Source organism: Chinchilla lanigera, unplaced genomic scaffold, assembly GCF_000276665.1.
Source record: "Chinchilla lanigera isolate Chin_1 unplaced genomic scaffold, ChiLan1.0 scaffold00010, whole genome shotgun sequence".
Taxonomy (NCBI): Eukaryota; Metazoa; Chordata; class Mammalia; order Rodentia; family Chinchillidae; genus Chinchilla; species Chinchilla lanigera.
The window spans coordinates 32,880,730-32,899,824 of NW_004955411.1; the positions used below are offsets into that span (position 1 = coordinate 32,880,730).

Genomic DNA, 19,095 nt, shown 5'->3' on the forward strand with positions numbered 1-19,095 from the left:
CAAGGGCGCAGAGCCGCCCCCGGAGCAGCCGCCGCCGCCGCCGCCGCCACCGCCCAAGAAGCTGCTGTCGCCCGAGGAGCCGGCGGTGAGCGAGCTGGAGTCGGTCAAGGAGAACAACTGTGCTTCCAACTGCCACCTGGACGGGGAGGCGGCCAAGAAGCTGGTGGGGGAGGAGGCCCTGGCGGGGGGCGACAAGTCGGACCCGAACCTTAATAACCCCGCGGACGAGGACCACGCCTATGCTCTGCGGATGCTGCCCAAGACCGGCTGCGTGATCCAGCCTGTGCCAAAACCCGCGGAGAAGACTGCCATGGCCCCGTGCATCATCTCCTCGCCCATGCTCGCCGGGCCCGACGACCTGGAGCCGCCGCTCAAACGGAGGTGCCTCCGAATTAGAAATCAGAATAAGTAAAAGGTTTGTATGTCCACCGCGGCGCTCCTCCACCAGCCAGGGCCCTGCGCCTTGCTGCGTGCAAGCAACCAGGCCGAGACGCCAGAGTTTCGTTAATAATCGTGATTTTTTTTCTTTACCTTCCGTGTCTTACAGTACGCTTTGTGTGAGCTTGTACTGTCGACGTTTTGATCCAACACCGGTGACACTGAGCAGTTGTTTAGTAGCAGCATTCCCATTTTACAGCTGAGGAAAGAGCCACAGTGTGTAAGTGCCCTGCCCAAGGTGACGAGGGGCAAAGACCAGTCTTGGGCTCAAATAGAAACACTCTCTTTAGTTACACTTTTACACTGTTATTAGGCTCAGGTTTAACATGTACCCTACTGGAGGAGAGGCGGATGTGGAAGGGAGGAGAGATTATTTGGAGAAACTAAATGCCCCGGCTGGACGTTGCGGGGTGGTGGTGAAGGCCAGGAACCCAGGAGCAGGGCCACGCCCTAGAATCAGTAACTGTCGCTGGCACAAGGTCCCAACTCACCAGATTTTATTGCTAACCACGGATTGCAGCTGTAGGATGAGAATAAAAACTAACCTTACATGCGTGCCTATGCCAGCTGAAACCAGGCCACAAAGCCGCATTTGCCTGGAGGGCTGATGGAGCAGTGGCTCCTAACTTCTGGGCATGGGTGTCTTCCTTTGGTTTGGCACCAGCCGGTATTTCACAGGGAGGGCCTCAGGCATCAGCAAGCCACTTCGCTCTCCCCACTTTGGGGGTTCAGTCGCTGAACTGAAGGGGTGCTCACCTCCCCAGGCAGCGGGAAGCTTTCCTAAGGCAAAGCGTGGCCTTGCTGAAGTGAATGTGCATCTCTGACCTTAGGGGAAAGTCCTGCTGGGTGCTGAGTGAGCCACGGAGAGTGAGCGGGAACTGTTGCAGTGAGGGGTCGGGGAGGGCGGGGCAGCGTGGGTGCCACCGCAGCCGCATACGGCCTGTGTGCTCCTCCTGGCAATCTTGGTGGGATAGGCATCGGGTGCATGTTGCCAAGGAGGCAGATGCAGCTCTGAGATCGTGTCCAAATCAGAGCTGCTAATTGAGGGAACCGGACCCAGAGCCTCAATGCTCCTCTCCCCCAAGTGGGCAGCAAACGGGTCAAAATTCAGTGAATTTATAACTTGTTTAGGGAGAGCAGAGAAACGGTCATGTGTTAAGCCCTTAACTTGTGCGCCCCTCTTTCTGGGGTACAGAGTATCCTGGGGGGATACAAAGTACGATGCCGTACCAGCCTGTGCCTGCCCTCTACGCACTGTCTGGTAGGGCTCTGACCCAGGGAGGAAGGAGACCTGGGGAGGAAGGCGGGAAGAGTAATTGCTCAGTTTGCACCCTGTAGCTCTCTTCTGTGTTTTTCAGTGGTGGATCTGTAAAAACAATTATCAAAACGTCAAAACATCAAATGTCAAAAGGTTCCATCAAAACATCATTTCCTCATGTAGATGAGGAAACTGAGACAGAAAAATGATGTAACTTGCCCAAGGTTACCAAATTAGTAAGCAGAGCTGATTCATACACAGACCTGACTCCAGAGCCACATTTTCTTTATCCACTGTAGAGGATACACTCATTCATTCCTTCATCATTCTATTTACTCAAATCCTGTAATCTGTTTCAGTTGTCTTAAGGGAAAGTTCCTAAAAAAAACAACCAAACCAAGCCTCTACTTAGCAACTTCCTAAATTTTTAAGACAATATTTCATTATTGTTTGTCTAGCTGCAGCCACCCTAGACTACTAATCCGTCACTCCACAGTGGGACATACAAGCATGGAGTGTGACACTCAGGTGACGTGCATCTCTAAGCTGCTGCATGTACACCGGCACCTGACCGAACCAGAGGTCTGCTTGGGGAGCACAGAGCTAGAGCAAGGGCCTTGCCGGGTGGTGCAGGAAGAGTTCCTCAGCTAGTGTGCTTTACAGTTTCCTTTTCCATTGATGGCTTTACCAGTAGAAGCTGAATACTAAAAATGAGTTTACCCTTCCTTCCTGACCGTACATCTGCAAGTTCTGCTGTCTAAAGATGAATGGCTTCAGCCTACTCTCGGTCACCTCAGCTGAAACTGTCCCTGGTTTGTTCACAAGAGTAATTTAATCTGGTTGATGAAGCTTTGAGTAAGGGGCAGGTATGTGACAAAACAGCGCCTGCCTTCAGAAAGTGTTGGGAATTGTCATTGTACATGCATCTGAGGATCACCCATTCAAACGATACTGCAGGAAGAATGGGAGGATGCAGTACTTTACCACCATTGTTACCAAGGTGAGAAGTGGCTAGAATAGAAACACTAGCCTATAAGGACCATGGGACCAAAAGACCATGAAAGCTTAAAATATATGTTGGTTATTTGGAAGATCTCTGCTCCTGAATAAGGAATCAGGTGAGGGTCTCGTGTATAGACCAGAATCATTACTAAAAATACTAAGCTGGCTTCAGTCAGCCAGTGACAAAATTGTTCGATACCTCTTGAGACCAGAGAGTTCTTTTTATGATCAGTCTCCCCAAAATTACAGTTTTCCCTACTCAGAAATATTCAGGCTTTGCTGACTATGGAGAGGTGACAAGGTGAGTGATTTAAGAGTGGGGAAGAACCTCCTTCCCTCCACTAAATCACACCTTCTCTGGGCCCCTGTGCTTCCCTGTCACCTCATAGCACAGCTTAAACTGCCGTAATTCACTCTTGTCTCCAGCCCTGCCTGATCTTCCATACTTACACGGCGCTGTTTTTCTTCCATACCTTCAGAAATCTGGCCCATTCCTACCGTTGGGGAAATGGGAAATGCATCCATTAAATAAAGAGCTCTGTAGCTTTTGTGCCCTGATGGTGGACACTGTTTGGTAACATGTTGAAACCAAATGAAAGCATTAAAAGCCAAAAGCAAAATGCAGGCTTAGATGCAGGGGACAAGGTGGTGAGAAATCTCCCCATGTGCTCATTGGCAACTCATGACGTGATTTATCACAAGAGAGTTTGTCAGCAACTTTGGCCTGTATCTTTCATCCTTCTTGCCTGCCTTTCTCGTACTGTATTAAGATTTTCAAAAAACATTTAAAAGAGATCCAAAGCAGACTGTTATCTCAACATCAGCAGCCCAGCTGCAGTTGTCTCCAGAGAAGTCATATTTGTTAGTTCTTTGCAAGTGATAGCCCTCCCTTCCCATTTGAAATTATTCTGTTCCTGCTTACCTGACTTTCATGCATTCTTGCTTATTGATACAACTACAAAGGATTTCAATGGGCAGGTTTTTTCCTCGGATGTAGAACTGAATTTTAACTGAAGATTTTTAAAGACTGTAAGCTCCCTTTAACTTTTCAGACTCCAAATAGCAGTTTTGCAGCTTCTGCAGCTAGAACTCCCCCACCAAATAATAAGAAAAACAATGTATAAACATTTCCCAAACTATTCTATCCACAAAGAATTCCATTTATAAATGTAATACTCTCTGTTTTGTGCCTGAGAGCTTGGGGGATAGCTGTTTGTATTTGTACATTTTCAGAATTTCTACAGTTTACAGTTGTTTATGGTACATCAGGGAGTTCAGAATAACCATTTGCAAATGTTTGAAGATATTCAAAAGAAAATACTCCCCCTCCTCAATTTTCCAGGGAAATGACATCTTCTCTTCAAATAAAATAATCAGTGGACAAAATGTGTTCCAGAAGTAACCCTTTCGCTCCTACTTATTCATTATCTAGGAATAACAGGTCTGTATAGCTTCCCACATTTGTGGGAAATTTTGTACATGTTTCTAAGGCCCTAGAAACATATAAGAAAACATATATAGATATACTAAAACATGAGACTCCTTGGGCGTAAGCCCATGACGCTACTCCAGGCTGACCAGTGGCAATTTGACATTTTATTTTCTCGGTGTAAGCTGCAGGAGGCACCTGTAATTTTGGCTTCTTGGAGTTTAGCCTGGTTCTGGAGCCACTGTGCTAGAAGAAACTGTTTCCAGGCAAGGGGTACACCTCATTAGGGAAGCCAAAAGATGACCAGTAACCTTGTGCCGGTTTAGTTTCTCGGACTGCGAAGTTAAGAGAGTAGGTTGTCATGGAGGAGGCTGGAAAGAAAGTCCATGCACTCAAAATAATACTGCGGGTGCCTACTTTTTAAGCAAGCAGAGCGAAGTGATAAGAGGAAATTGATGCAAATTGGATGTGCTCAGATCTTATGCGAGGCTTGAGCTATTTACTATTCTGATATTGATGATTTTTAAATGTTCACTTGTGGCAGTACCTGAGATAAAGCTTAGGGTATCTGTATGGATGCAGTTGGCAGCTTATTTCTAGAAGGAGGGACTTCAGAGCAGCATGTAAAGCCCCAGTGCCAGTGTCATGCACCCCTGTGACTGGTTCGGACCCAGGAGAGCACTTGCTGTGCTCACTGCAGACTTGCAGGAGACAGCGTTCAGAAAAAGTGTCAGGCTGGGCCTTAGCCATGCCCCATTCAATGAGCTGCTGGGTCCTTGTTAACCCTTATGACAAAGTGCTTGAAGGGAGCGTTTCAATGTGCAAACATCTGACTTTTAGGTATTTTGTAACCAGATTACGCTGGAATATGAAATGACATATGTGACCAGGTATTTATTTCTTTCTATAGCTATAACCTTCTGTCTTCAGCAGAGCTGGAAGTAGGGTAAAGCAGGAGAAGCGCTTTGTGCATAGACTTTCAAGAGAGACTCAGCCAGGGTGGTACAGGTGCAACGTTGTCCTGGCTGTGGTCTCCAGAGCTTCTGATCCATGCGGCAGTTTCCCCAAAACTAGTCTCCTGACCTCCTGGACTAGCCGATGGATGGTCTACAGCAGCTTCCTCTGAAATGTCATGGAAAACCAGACCTGCCTCTGCAGAGAGGCATTGTTTTGGAGGACAATTCCATAGAGTTTGCCTTCAGAGGAAGTGTGCGCTGCCTCTCTGAAGGATTATCTTACATTATTATTGGGCAGTATCTGAGTGGGAAAATTCTTTGTAAGTTTTCCTTAAAAGTTAGCACTTATTTTTGGCAGTTGTTGCTGTGGACCTGTTGTTGCAAACCACAGTTGCAGCTATGCAGTATTACACTTGCTGTGCAGAGATTGCCTTGGTGACAGTACGCACAAGGTCCAAGGCACCATATCCTGGGAGTGCCTGTGGTGGAAGAAGAAGAAAAAGGAAGCAAGAAGAGAAACTCCAAGATGTTTCCCCAGTGCTTGGACTTTGAAAGCTTACACTGCATGGGGAGTTGCCGTCACTCTGGAAAATCTGTGTCCTAGGGCCCCGAGAGCAGGGTGGCCAGAGTCATGGAAGTGGACAGGTCAGTAGTAGCGGGGCACCAAAGGGGTGATATCTGGGAGTCCACCCAGATATGCACTCCGTGGCCCCCCTGAGAGTGGACTTGCAAAGGAGTGAGCATTTGACCAGCTGCTAACAAGCCATCAACCAGAAGGGCACTTGGAAAAGTCTCCAGTGAATCCTTTCCCTGTCTCATGGGATGGCTGCCTGTGTGTCATGCATGAATCATTTACCTTTGCTTTTATACCAACAAGCATTGCAGGAGGCAGAGATACCCGAGTGCCAAGGCACAGGACAGGGCAGCACGCCCGCCTCATGTGGTGGAGCACTCGTCTCCACCCGGACAGTCCGCCCTCTCCAGACTCTCCTATTGAGATGGTGCCAGAAGGACAGACGACAGTCTATTTTCCCTCACCATGTCCTGCTCTTTTATATCCCTCCATTGCCATTTTAAGTGCGTAACACTTTATATGTGGATGGATGTTAATGCATTCTGCGTGTGTAAACTTTTTAAAAAGTGCCTCGAAGAATTCATTTAGAGAAACAAGGAGACTAGCTTTAAGAGATAAAATAGTTGAGTGCTAGCAGTGCATAATGAGGTCCCAGTCTCAGGGAGAAGGGGTAGAAGCCAAGTGTAAATGCCAACTCGAGCTCTTCTGCAGATTTGTGGATCCCCAAAGCGTCAGGCTTGAGAAGGAAGTGGGGTGGGTCAGGATTGAGAGCGTGTGGCCATCAAGGACAGGGAGGAGAGGTGCCCACACATATGATTGTGAGGTTCATTTAAAAGATTCCAGTGCAAATGGTTGAAGCAAATGACAATAACAACAAACATAGGATTAGTCCTCTAGTGCTTTAAAATAGTTCCTGAATCTACTCCTACTTATTCTGAAGTTGGAAACAAGATTTCCCAGAGATTGCCTAACTTTGACATCGTAGGGCTGAATTATGGTCATAAGCTAAAGAAAAGAAATGCCCATGCAAATGTGCCATGTGGCCCAGTGCAAAACCCTGACTAGGGAGGTGGGTGCCTCCCCACGGGTGAGGGACTAGGGTTGTGATGTGTCAAAGCATCGTGGTCCCATCCAGCTACTTGGCTGTGACAGCACTGGCTGTACCATCTTTTCCCCTTGCAAATCTATGCTATTTTGTGTTATTACTTCTTTGATTGCAAGTTGTATTTTGTTTTGGGTAAGAAGAGAAGTGAGAATGTGACTGATGTATTTGAAGACTAGAAGGATGAACATTCTTTACTGATCCATTTGATGGGAAACCTTGACCTCATGTTACCAAAATGCAGTTTAAAAACTCTTATCTGCCCTTTCTTTGCATGGTGTATTTCCCTAAGCATGTTCTTGGTATGGAAAATGAATGACATTTCCATACAGCATGTGTCTCCATTTGTAGTGGTACACTCCTTGCAGCTGGCTTGGTGCTCCAAGTGTTTCTAAAATGTTACTGTCTCAGATTGGGAGGAGCCTGCAGTAACAAATTATTTAGAAGCAAAGTGGCTAAACTGCATTTGGTGAGAGAACGGGAAACCCTATATACCACCCTTCCAGTCTTGTTTTGGAAATTCCACCTGTAACGTGATCTCTTTCTAAAGAAATCTATACACACATTTTAAAAATTGTACAGATTGGGTGTTGTGGGAACAAGAATGATCAGGTTTAAGTTTCTCTGTGAAGTTCTGCGTCCCATCAACAAGTGCTTTTGATATTTTAAACCCATATTTAGAGTAATTTCAAGATATTTGGAGCACATGTGGTTAAATGTAAAACTTTGTCATTATGATTTGTTAGATGCTTATACTTTAAATATTTATAAGCCATTTTTAAGTACTTTATCCAAAAGCCCTCTCCCGCTAGAATACTGTAATTGAGTGGTATCTGAGCACCATTACCGAGGATGCAGGGTGCAGTCACTGTAGCACGCAGACACGTTCTTCTTGCTTTTCTGGTTTTAATTCAAATGTCATTTTTGGTACATTCAGCTTATTTTAAAGATGTATAAAAACCCAAAACCTAAACTTTCAGTTGTCTGTGGTTAAGAAAAAAAAGTCTCCGGTTCTCAAAAGGCAAAGTAACTTGAACCATGTTGGGTTTCACTTCTTTCTCTTATCCTAAGAGTAATTAGTGAACTTGCATTAGAGTGTGGGACCTCAGTCTTTGTCCACGTGAATGTTATTCACCTTCAGCCATCTTGGAAGGTAAGACATAGGAGCTGGTCTTTATCCTAGGTAGCCTGGTTGGTCACTTAATAGAAAGAAGAGGGAGGAACTTTTTCCAAACTCAGAATCCATTTAAGCTTCAGAAGTTATAAATCTCAAACTGATCGCAGGCCTCTGGGGCTCACACACTTTTATGACTAGCAAAATATAGCTTTCTGGTAAAAATGGGGGAAAAGAAGGCTTAAGAAGGCCCATAAACTTGCTCTGACATCTAATAGCTCTTACCAAGCCATGTTTTCATGAGTTAAGTGTAAATGAGTCAGAAACATATAGATTGAATTTCTTTTAAAATACACATGGGTTTAAAAATTAAGGCCAAAGTGCTTGGCAAAATAAGATTTGGTTTTAGCCAAACCCCAAATGTCTGAAAAAATAGTTCTACAATTTGCCAAACCAGAAATACACCCAGGCCCCTCCTCCCCTCCCATGTGATACGATGACATCATAGGCATGGGACTCAGTGGCTATTTTCATATTCCCCCATGGCTGGAGCAGTGTGAATCTCAAGTGCTAATTTAAAAAACTATGAACATTTTTTTTGGAAAAACATTATGACCTTGCTCATAAAGTGAGGACCCCAAGTTCACGATACTAGCCCTGACTTTGACAGCATTTCTTACTGTCTGATGAGCTGATTGATCACTTGTTCTTTGTCTCAGCTGCGTGTGCACATAAGAGTTTGTGGTTTATACACAGGAATAATAACTTTCAAAAAATCCTATATTTGGATTTTATAAATCCTTAACTTGTACTCATTCATATTACAATCCATAAAGCTTAATAAACTCCTAGTCATAGCCAAACAGAGGAAGGCAGTCCCTTTGCTCAGTCATGGATCAGGAATAGTCTTCATTTATTTCTCTGGAGGGTAAAGCATATCTGTTCTCCATTAATAATATCTAACACTGGATTTTGCTCAGATCATCATGCTGTGAAAACATGGGGTGAGGGAGGAAGGACTGGGGGTAGAGAAGAGAGAACTAGAGACTAAAAGGAAAGAAAAAAGAGCCCCTGACTTCTGGGGGCAACTAAGAGACAAGAGATCACCAGGGTCACTTTTAGAAGCCACGTGCAGAAACTGCACACTGATGTGCTATTTCAGACAGTAGGCTTCATAGAAGGAGGGAAGGGACAGGTTCCCCCACTGCTGTGACCGGGTGCCTGGCAGAGGGGCCAGCATGTGGGCACGTAAGTGTCTGTTGAGCACATGATTTGGAAAAGTGTCTGCAGAGGAGCAGCTAATCAGTTACACGGATGGTGTTTCTTTGAGCAGATGAAGTCAGGGCTAGGGTCTGAGCCTGGGGAGGGACATGGGCTGGGGGTCAGGAGCGGAGGAACGAGGGCAGCAGTCGAGTGTCTAGAAACAGATGAGGCAAAGAGTTCACTGAGTTACAGTGACCTTCTGGTTGCACTTGACCGGAGCAAAAGGGCTTGGCCACAAGGGGAAGAGCAGAAGCAGGAAGAGCGTGAGGAGGGGACAGGAGGAGGAGGAGCTGCTCCTCAATGTGTCAGGCAGCATCCCTGAGACTTGGAGCAGAGAGTGACAGGATGAAATCTGGGTTTGAGGAAAATTACTTCAGCAGCTGTTCATAGACTGAATGGAAGCAAGCGAGGAAAGACTGGCATCGCTAAAGCTGATCGTCGCGTTCTGGTGACAGGCTAATTACCAGCGGTGGATTGTAAACATTACAGCATATCGCTGGAGGGTGAAGGCCATCAGCTGCCACATCTGTCTTAAGTATTAAAGCCACTGTAGCAGGACAGTGGGAAGAAGAACTTCTTTCTCTGTCCCAGAGTGGGCCTAAGGAGACTTTAGGGCTCTTAGTGAGATGAAAGTTCACATTCCAAGTGCACTGAAAGGGATGCTGGGGGCCCCAGGTTGCCATGGAAACTGGGGCAACCGCTTTGAGCTGAGGCCAGCAGGAGGTGATGTGGTTCAAGATGTTGTCTTTTGCCTGGTGGTCTTGACGTGTTTTAGGGAGCTGGCAATGCGGGGTGCAGAGGCTGGCAGTGTCTCTCTCGTAGCAGACTTCCCTGACAGGAACAGCAGAGGCACTGCAGTGTTACCACCCTGACGCCAAGCTCTGCATCATTGGACTGAGGAGTAGCAGGAAGTCGGTGGCTTGTTACCCCCAGAAGTCTTCAGAGGTTTTCCTAGAAGCAGAAGCAGATCCTGCCAGGGCCTGCAGCTACTTTGAAGGGAGCTCAGGAATGTCTTGGAGAGGACCTCTTACCATTTCTCGCTTTCCAGGCAGTAGATCTTCTGAAGCTTCCACCTGTGGTGGCAGTGGGCACCTGTTAGGAAGGGAGGTGGCAGTGTGGCTTAGTAGAAAAGATCTGCCCCGGAGTTGGACCGGCTGGGATGTGAATCCCAGTGGAGCCATTTCCCAGGTGAGGGCGGCAGTGGCTGAAGCTCTCTGAGCCTCCCTCTCTGTCATGAATTATAACAAGAGGGAGGGGACACATAAGGGAACACACAGTGCGCCACAGGAATGGCAGTCACTGTCCCACGGGAAAGCCTGCACTGTCAGGGGGAAGGGCACAGGCCTGGAGTGAGACTTGCCTGGATTGGAAGACTGGCTCTGTTGCTTATTAGCTGTGAGGATTTGGCTACATTTTATAGCTTCTCTGGTCCACATTTTCTCATTAAATAATTATGATGGCTAGTACTGATTGAGTTGCATGTAGGCAATATTCAGAATGCTACATACCAACGACAATGCTGTAGGATACCATTTAAAAACCCATTTTACAGATGAAGAGACTGAGCCACATAGAGCTGAAGGATTTTACTCAGAGTCATGTGGCCAGTAAGTGGCAGTGCTGAGATTTGACTCGCAGCCTGGCTCTAGAGTCTCCATGTGAAATTGCTGTGCCACGCACATAAAATATGAAGATAATAACCACACCCTAGTTCACAGTTCTCAGCTCCAGCATTAAAATGCCAGGGACCTACCTGCTTACAGTGGGTGTTTGTAAGAATTGTCATGGTGGCCTGGCAGCCAAAGCTTCTTCCTGTGGCTATGCAATGGAAAACAGTGAACTCTTCCACGTCCAGCCCTGAGGTTAGGGAAACCCCTAAAGAAAGCCTCGTAGGCACTCTCCTTCCATTTTCTTTCAAGTAGATGCTGAGACAAAAACAGCAAATGCTCAAGGTTGTGGAGGGGTGCCGCCAGGATTAGAACCTGAGTCCTCATCTGCCTTTCCTCGCTGGGACACAGGATCTGACTGAAGCTTCTTGAATTACATGTCCTGTGCCAAGGACCAGAGCCACATTTTGCCACAGTGCATGGCTGTCTCGTGGCGCTGCTGTTTTCGGAGAGGACGTGACACACCTGCACATCCGGGGCTGCAAGGCTGCAAGGGCAGTTATTAACTGCATGTCCCATCTCCTCTACCGGTTAGGGGAGGAGTCAGTGTTCTAGCTCTTAGTTTTTGTAGTGGAGTTTCCACTTACAGGAACCATCCCCCTTCTCCCTGGGCTCTCCTAATGGCTCACTGTAAAGAATAGAGTGTGGGAGAGACCGCACTAAAATCTGCTGCTGACCATCTAGCCATAGATTGCTGCTTGCCACTTGAAGCTGCTTTTGTCACAGTATTCCTTCTTTGAATACCTGTGTTCAAAGAGAAATAACAAGCTTAATCTTAACACAAAAAACATCTGAGTTTTTTGTTTAAGGTAGAATTTTGGAACGCAACAGTCTTCAGAGACAGTGGGGCAGAAATAAAAAAAGGAATATGACCCCTGGCCTTCTTACTGACATTGGATGACTCATTTAATGCACCTAGGATTTAGCGTGTTCCACTCTAACAGGGACACAGCCATACCTGCTGCTCTGGTCACAGAGGGACAGTAGGCAGCAGAGCTGCAGGGTGTAGACCTCCTGGGGCGCATGATCACTGTGCATCAGCTAGTTTGTACCTTGGATGGGACTTGAATTAAAATGTATCATTTTCCTTATCAAAGGACTTGTCAAAATTTTCATTTGCAAAGCGAGGGAGCTAGACTGTCCACGCTTGCTTCAGGGTGAGAGGGGAGATGAATGTGACTGAGGGTGGGGGAGCCTGGACTTGGGGTTTTACAAGCTGAACTTCTGTTCAGCTCCTCCCCTTTTTAGCCCACCCCTTTCTAGCTGTCCAGCAAGTGAGTTCCTTAACCTTCCCGGCAAATGGAGACAATAATAAATACTTTGGTATCATTGTTGCTGTAAAACAGCTACACAGATGTACTTTTTTTTCAAGTGCAATCAGTACATAAAAATGCCTCATACAGTATTTGACATAAAGAGGCATTCAATAAAATTGGACACATTTCTTTGAAGACCTGTAACTTTCATAAACCCCGCTAAGAAACAGTTCTGCAAGTCCCCTGCATAGGGCCCCAGGCCTGCCCTTCAGAATTTTCCATGGAGCGTTAGCTATATCATGGAATTTTTCTTTATTTTATTTTTCTTTCTTAGAATAACCACTTGCTCCATGTGTTTGTTTATTTTTTTTTATTCAAAAAAGTGTACATTGTTAAAAGGGTCTTTTAATGCTTCCAGGAAAGGGCAAGACACAGAGTCGTTTTGTTTGCTTAAGCTTCCAGGTTCCAGGAAGGAGTTGAGGTAAAGAGGATGCGAAGCCGGGGTGAAGATTAAGATTAGGTAGCTGCCCAAGAGGGCTTTCCGGGGTCCAGGGTTCTTTATCCTTCAGAAACTTTTAAAGGTGAGCAAGAAATGGCAATGACATTAGGAGGGAAAAGCAGGTCTCTCTCCCCATTTAACTTACAGAATCAGCTAAGCAGAAAAACAAAATTTTCATTTGTAAAGCAAAGAATTAAATATGCAGTTATCCCAACAGGGGGTCTTGTGTGGTTGTGATTTTTATTTTATTTTATTTTGTTTTGTTTACCTATTTATTTCGTGGTGCAGGGATGAGGACCAGGGCCTCGTATATGCTAACCAAGTGCTCTACCCTTAAGCTACATCCCCAGCCCTGGCTGTGATTTTTATATTATTATTACTGAAGAGCAAAATAAGAGAAATGACTAAACGAGCAAATTATAAAAAAGCAAAACACAAGATCTTATGTTTGTTTGACATTTTTAGAAATATACACAAGCCTTAGCTTATCAGAGCCACAGAGTGAGCAGCTCTGTGATAATGAAGCTGCGATTCAGACCAGAGCCCAGTGCCGAGCTCAGTTGAAGCTAAGCCTTGCCCTCCACGTGCTCTTCTTACTGGGGTCACTTCCTGTCACAGTCACACTAGAAAGAAGGACTGTTTCCATTATTTTAATCCATCAAGGAGCTGTAAGAAAAGAGATGTTATGCCCTTCAAAAATAAAAAGTTTCCACTCTGGCAAAAAACTGTTTCACAGTTCTTCATGGTTGACAGGAAAGGGAAGGAGCCACCTTTTGGCAAAACCTTGCCAAGTCGTAGCCCTCCTGGAATGGGCTCGGTGCGGGGACCACTATCTGGCATCACACTCAGAGTTTATCAGCTGGTGCAGGCGGCTCTGTTCATTGACCACAGGGCTGTACTCTTGTGAGTGTCCCAGAATAGCTGCAGCTACCTGAGAACAGTGCAGTCCTCAGGGACTCGTTATTGTCCCAGATAAACAGCGTTGCCACCGCCAGCGCGTAATGGCTGTATTTAACTGTGATAAGTGATGGGCAGCCGTGCCCGAGTGAGTGCATCGCTGCTAGGGCCTGGGTAATTGGACAAAGGCGAGCCGGTTTGGCAGCCAGCATTTCTTGTACATCATAGAGTTGATGCTACAGGGTTTTAGGCTCCTGGGACTAAATATGACAAGAGGAACTTGCATTCTAAATGAGTGAGATAGGACAGACCTACTAAATTTTGATGCAAATCACAAGGGTATTTGAGGAAGGAAAGAAGGGGAGAAGTTTAGAAACAAGTTAGAGTAATAGAAGCAGGCTTGTGGGGAGTGGTGGGATCTCATCCCACAGAGAGGCTCTCTTGGAAACGTGGGGTTGTGGAACAAGCCAGACATTTTTCTCTGCACACACATTTATTTTGGGGAGTGGTTGTCTGGAAATCCTATGAAATACAACAGCATACCTTATGGTAAGAGGTAAAGGTGAAAGCGGCCATATTTTGACAGTGTCGGCTTAGAAAAATTATTAGTATTTGGGTGCATTTTCCTTCTGTGTGGTTCTCTGGAAATTTCTGGTGTGATAAGAGATGAGTAACTAAGTCATGTTCTTGGCACTGCTTCCCTAATAAAGTGGGAAAGTGGCTCACCGGGTGGACAGAGACTCTCTCAGCACTCTTGGTGAGGAGATGTTTTAATCCTCTGGCTAGACGGGAAAGGCAGGCCTAGGATTCTGAAGCTCGCTGGCCATCTAAGCTTGATAGCGGCCACGGATGGTGTACTAGGCTTGTGTAGTTGTGTGCGTGGGGTGCTCTCGTGACAGAGGGGGTCATCTTGCCATCCCACAAACCCCCATTTAGAGCAAATCTCATGTGTGAGGTTCAACTATGGCTACCTTCCTAGAATCTGTTGTATTAGGGGCACTAGAAAACTTCGAGTGGGGTGTGTGTGTGTGTGTGTGTACATGTACCATGAGAGTGCACACATTTGTGAAATTGAGAGCATAAAGGAGACTCTGAAATTTTGAACTTGAAGGTCCAGAAATTAGTAAGCTGCTTTATATATCAGTAATGCATGAATAGCCTCCTGATCAAGTTTTAAATACCACATATTTGATGTGGGCTTTTGTTGAAAGAGCCTACCATCACAGCATGTGAGAGATGGAAGATGTACTAGAAAGTCTCACCCAGACCTCCATTTCCTAGAGGAAGCATCAAGGCCCAGGGAAGGGTCGATAAGGAACAGATCCAAGGGCACACGGCTATAGTCGGGGTCTACTGGACTGTTGCACAGGTCTCTGCCTCACTTATTGCAGTAATTTCACCTTGGCAAATGTGGAGAAACTATTTAGATGGAGAGGACAGGTTCTTCATAGGATCCCTCTGCACGGCGAAGACCAAGGCCCTGGAACTCCCTGGGAAAGACTACTTTCTAAAAGTCTAACCTTGCTTCCTTCTGCTCTCTTGAGTCCCGTACATTGAGTACCAATGAATATCAGAAAAGTGGAGCCCACACTTGGTTCTTCATTGTCATTAGTTCCAGATTTATTTCTGTGGCACCAACAAGGGGGCTGCCCTGCCCCAGCCAGAGCCAAAGAAACCCAGGGGCTGTGTTCGGTATCACCCCCTCCTCAAATGCTGCTGGCATTGAGGACTTGTACTGCCACCCTCTGGCCTTCGGGGGTGTCCCAGGCGTGGAAAGTGTGCGATTAGGGAAGGAAGGGTACAAATGGTCTCTGCCATTCTCTTAAAATCAGCACGGTGTGAGGCAGCTTTCAAAGCAGCAGGAACAGGGCTGCAAAAAATAGAGCGCCGTGCAGCTGCACCCTTTAGAACTTTGGGGGAAAACACATATTATTTACCAGACAATAATAGATACCAGAGAATAATAATGATTATTATAGTGTTTGGGATGGCAAACGCTGTAGTTAAGGTTCCAGAATGGCTCTCATTATAATCCCGTTTTCCCAGTCTTATGAAAGCCTGAAAATTTTCTCCAAGTAGGCTGAGGCTGGGCATGCTTGGTCTTCATCCAAAGGTGATTTGAATACAAAGAAACTTATTTGAGAGATATGCCTTTTTTTTTTGGGGTAGTGATTACACTGAAGAAAAAGCTGCATCATTGAACAGGCAGTTGCAGCATTCTTAAGGAAGCAATTAAAAATGGTGTTTCCCAGTCACTGGAAGAAAATGTTAAACACCTGGGTTTCTTTTTCTTTTTTCCCTTTAAAAAAAATTTGGAGGCCCCTTTGGACTCCAGGATTCAGTCACTCTTGGTCCCAGGCCCAGAGGTGGGGATGAGTTCCCTCCTCCACAGCAACTTCCAGGCTGTGCTCGACACAAGCGAAAGAACTGTCCCCAGAGGAAGCTACTCCTGTGACTTTGGACCTACTTGTCATTTCTGCCGCTCTTTCCCAATCTTTTATGGTTTCCCACTTGATGGGGCTTCTTGGTAGCAGGGGAGAGGAGAGGGGAGGGAGGGGAGGGGAGGGACAATTGAGCTTTTTAGTCAGAGATAAATATTCCCATTTCCAAATCTGCCTATGCCAAATAAAAAGGTTTCCATGGCCTTGTAATTCCACCCCTATTGCATATTTGTGGTGTTTTGCATTTTCACTTTGGTTATTTAATATACATATTAAATGCACACAGATCTGGTGATTTAATGTGATTTGGGGAACTCAGGCATTTCCTGTCGCACACATTGAGATTTTCAAACCCTGTTTTTGGCTGATGATTATTGCCGTTGCCATTAACACCAGGATTCGGATAACAGGGTTCAAAGCACAAGCTTCTACTTAGCCCTCCCAGTGGGCATTTGACCTTCTTGCTGTCATGCTAAATTCATGTTACAAACACTCTGAGCAAGGTTCCAGTCTCTCTGCAGCTTCCATTTTCCTTGAGGAAGTTGTAGTATATCATCTCTGGGGTCCCTTCAAGTCCTAAATTCTTTTTTTTTTTTTTTTTTGGTTTTTCTCCGGCACCGGGAACCGAACTCACGACCTTGCGCTTGCCAGGCAGGTGCTTTGCCGCTGAGCTAAATCCCCAGCCCCCAAGTCTTAAATTCTATCACTTCTCTCAAATTATTTGTTCATTGTTCTGACAATAATCTCAGTGGTTGTAAAGATGGTTACAAGTCCTGTCCCCACCTTACGTTAGGCCATTCACATTTCTGATGTCCCCACTTACTGGCAGGAAAAAGGGTGGGGGACTCTTTGGGGCCATAGTGGAGGAGACCTGCTTGGTTCTCAGTCATTTGGCAAAAGCGTGTCAAGTGCCTACTGTGGTCCAGATGCACACCAGGGAGCTGAGTGTGGAGGCATAGACCGGACAGCCCCAGCCTTGCAGTTCAGGGGCTTCACAGTTTGCTGGGCAGACTTCTAATTAACTGCTTTCTGAGAGCTGAGGGTCCTCAGCAGGCTGAACGCCAGACTGAGGGACGCAAGTGCAATAAACTAGTAGGGACAAAGAGGCAGAGCCTTGTGTCTGTGGTGAACGTGGGGACGGGAGTTCCCCGGAAACAGACTTGCCCGGTGAAAAGTCCTGTCGGCCCCTCGGCCCCGAAGCCTGGGACCTGGGGAGGCGTGGGGTCTTCCAGCCTGGGCGTCTGTTTGCATGTGAGGAGATGTGAGCAGGTCCCTTGACACACAAGACCCACAAACAGAGGGGCGAGCACTTCCCCGCACTGCTTCTGTAGGGAACTTCTGAAGAAAAGGCCATGGTGATTTTCATTTACCACAGAGTGAGTCTCTGGGCCTTCCCTCAGCAAACTTCAGAGCTGACCGCAGAGTACAGGGCTGAAGTCTGGACCTCCAGAGCCCCCGGTGACCTTGCCTGGCTTTGAAGCGACCTTGAGCGACTCAGAAGACCTGCGGGCGAAGTGTGAAGTCATGTGGGGGGGAGAGCTGCTGGACTGCGGAGGATGCTGTGGTCTTGGGTGAGGGCGTGGTGCGCCATGCTCATTATGGTATTCCAAAAAGCAGCTCGAGTTTCATTTCCTCACACAGAGCTGGCAGGGCCGACCCTGAGGAGACCGTGAATGAAACTCAGGCTGAAATCATGCTGTGCTGCCTTAGTTTTCTGGAGACTCTTCTTAGGTCTGAAGTGGCAACCTGGAAGCTTGTTGCTTTGTGACTCGTCCCCGGTTCTCCCCGGCTGGGCGGGGTGGGCGGGCAGGGATTTGGTCCAGTGCATTCTGATGGCCCCTTCTCCTCTCTTCCCAGGAACGCTCACTCCCAGGGTACCTTGCATGGAGAGAGGGCACGGAGCAAACTATGTCACGCCATCCAATGACACCAGCTGGTCAGCTCACCACCCCCCTCTGGCTAAAACTCAAGCAAATAAAGCCGCTTCCTGTCATTAAGCATCTCAGAGGAAGCAGCCCTCCCTCGGTGGCCTCTAGCCCAGAGAAGCCAGCACGTCTTGGACCCATCAAACGGGCCCAGCCTTCTTGCTGCCACCTCTCTGCTTCTCCCCAGAGGAACTTAGGGATTTCGCCCCTGGTTAAAACAACAACAACAACAACAAAACACCAACAACCCACAAGGACCAATGTAGGTATTCTCCCGGCCCGTCTTCAGGGCTCCGTGGCAGTGGAGACTAGAAGATGATACCGATTGGAAAACAAGAACCTTTTTTTAATCTTTTTAAAAACTGCTGTGGTTTTGCTGCTACACTAAGAGTTGTGATTTGCATTGTATGGTTTTGGACCTGTACTGTTCCCATTTTGATGGCGGGGAGGGATGGCACTGGAGTCTCGACGCTTCGGATTCATCTCTGCCCGGCCCAGGATGCACTTTTAAATGAAGAGTTAGAATATTTTATTGGCTAATATACTTTTCTTGTTATTTTTACAAAGGCCACCTTTATCCTTTTTGATGCCATATTTTCAGTGTTACACTTTTATGGCTTTTAATTTTCAATTTGACAGATGTAAGAAGCAGCATGGATAGTTTATACTGTGGTTTTTCAGAAACTGAATGCCAAGAGAACTCGGTAAATGTTTATTCTTCTCAGCTTTCTCTTAAAATTCCCCTAAATAGCGCCCCATTTGGGAACAGAGCAAGAGTGTTGAACTGAAGACCAAAATGCCCTCAAGGTGTAAAATAATCCGAGGGGGAATATTTGCTGGGCGTCACGAAAGACTCGGATGAAATTTCAATCCTGATGGTTTTCGGTGATCCAGGAAGTCAGTGAGACAATCTCTCCATACGCAGAGCCCTTTCATGATAATTAGAATGGTATGGACGAACCAATGAAAACAAGAGGGAAAGTGAGAAAGATCGCCCATGATTCTGTTTCACTGTTTGCTTTCTCCTGTCATGGTTAAGAGAAATGTGCAATTTGATCCTCAATCAGTGGGTGGAGGATAACAGGGTAGATTTACTTGTGTGCACTTGTACAGTTGTAGCTGCGAGTCCAGAGTCCTCTAGAGCCTGTGTACTGGCGCTGAGTTGGTGAGACCGTCGTGGAGTACCCCATTCTGATGAGTACAGACAAAAAAAGGAAAAAATTCAGAAAAAAAATCAAAAAAAGAAGAAAACTAAAAAAAAAAAAAAAAAAAAA

At 46.4% G+C, this 19,095-nt stretch overlaps 1 protein-coding gene across 1 annotated transcript in view; it reads left to right on the forward strand.

Moving 5' to 3' along the window:
* Window positions 1-17,841, forward strand: part of Sobp (sine oculis binding protein homolog) — a gene marked incomplete at its 5' end in the record, with an annotated part of 153,542 nt that extends 135,701 nt beyond the window's left edge. The window contains 2 exon segments of the mRNA XM_013510791.1: window positions 1-415; window positions 17,754-17,841. Coding sequence (XP_013366245.1) covers window positions 1-412 — 412 coding nt within the window.
* Window positions 17,842-19,095: the final 1,254 nt, after the last annotated feature.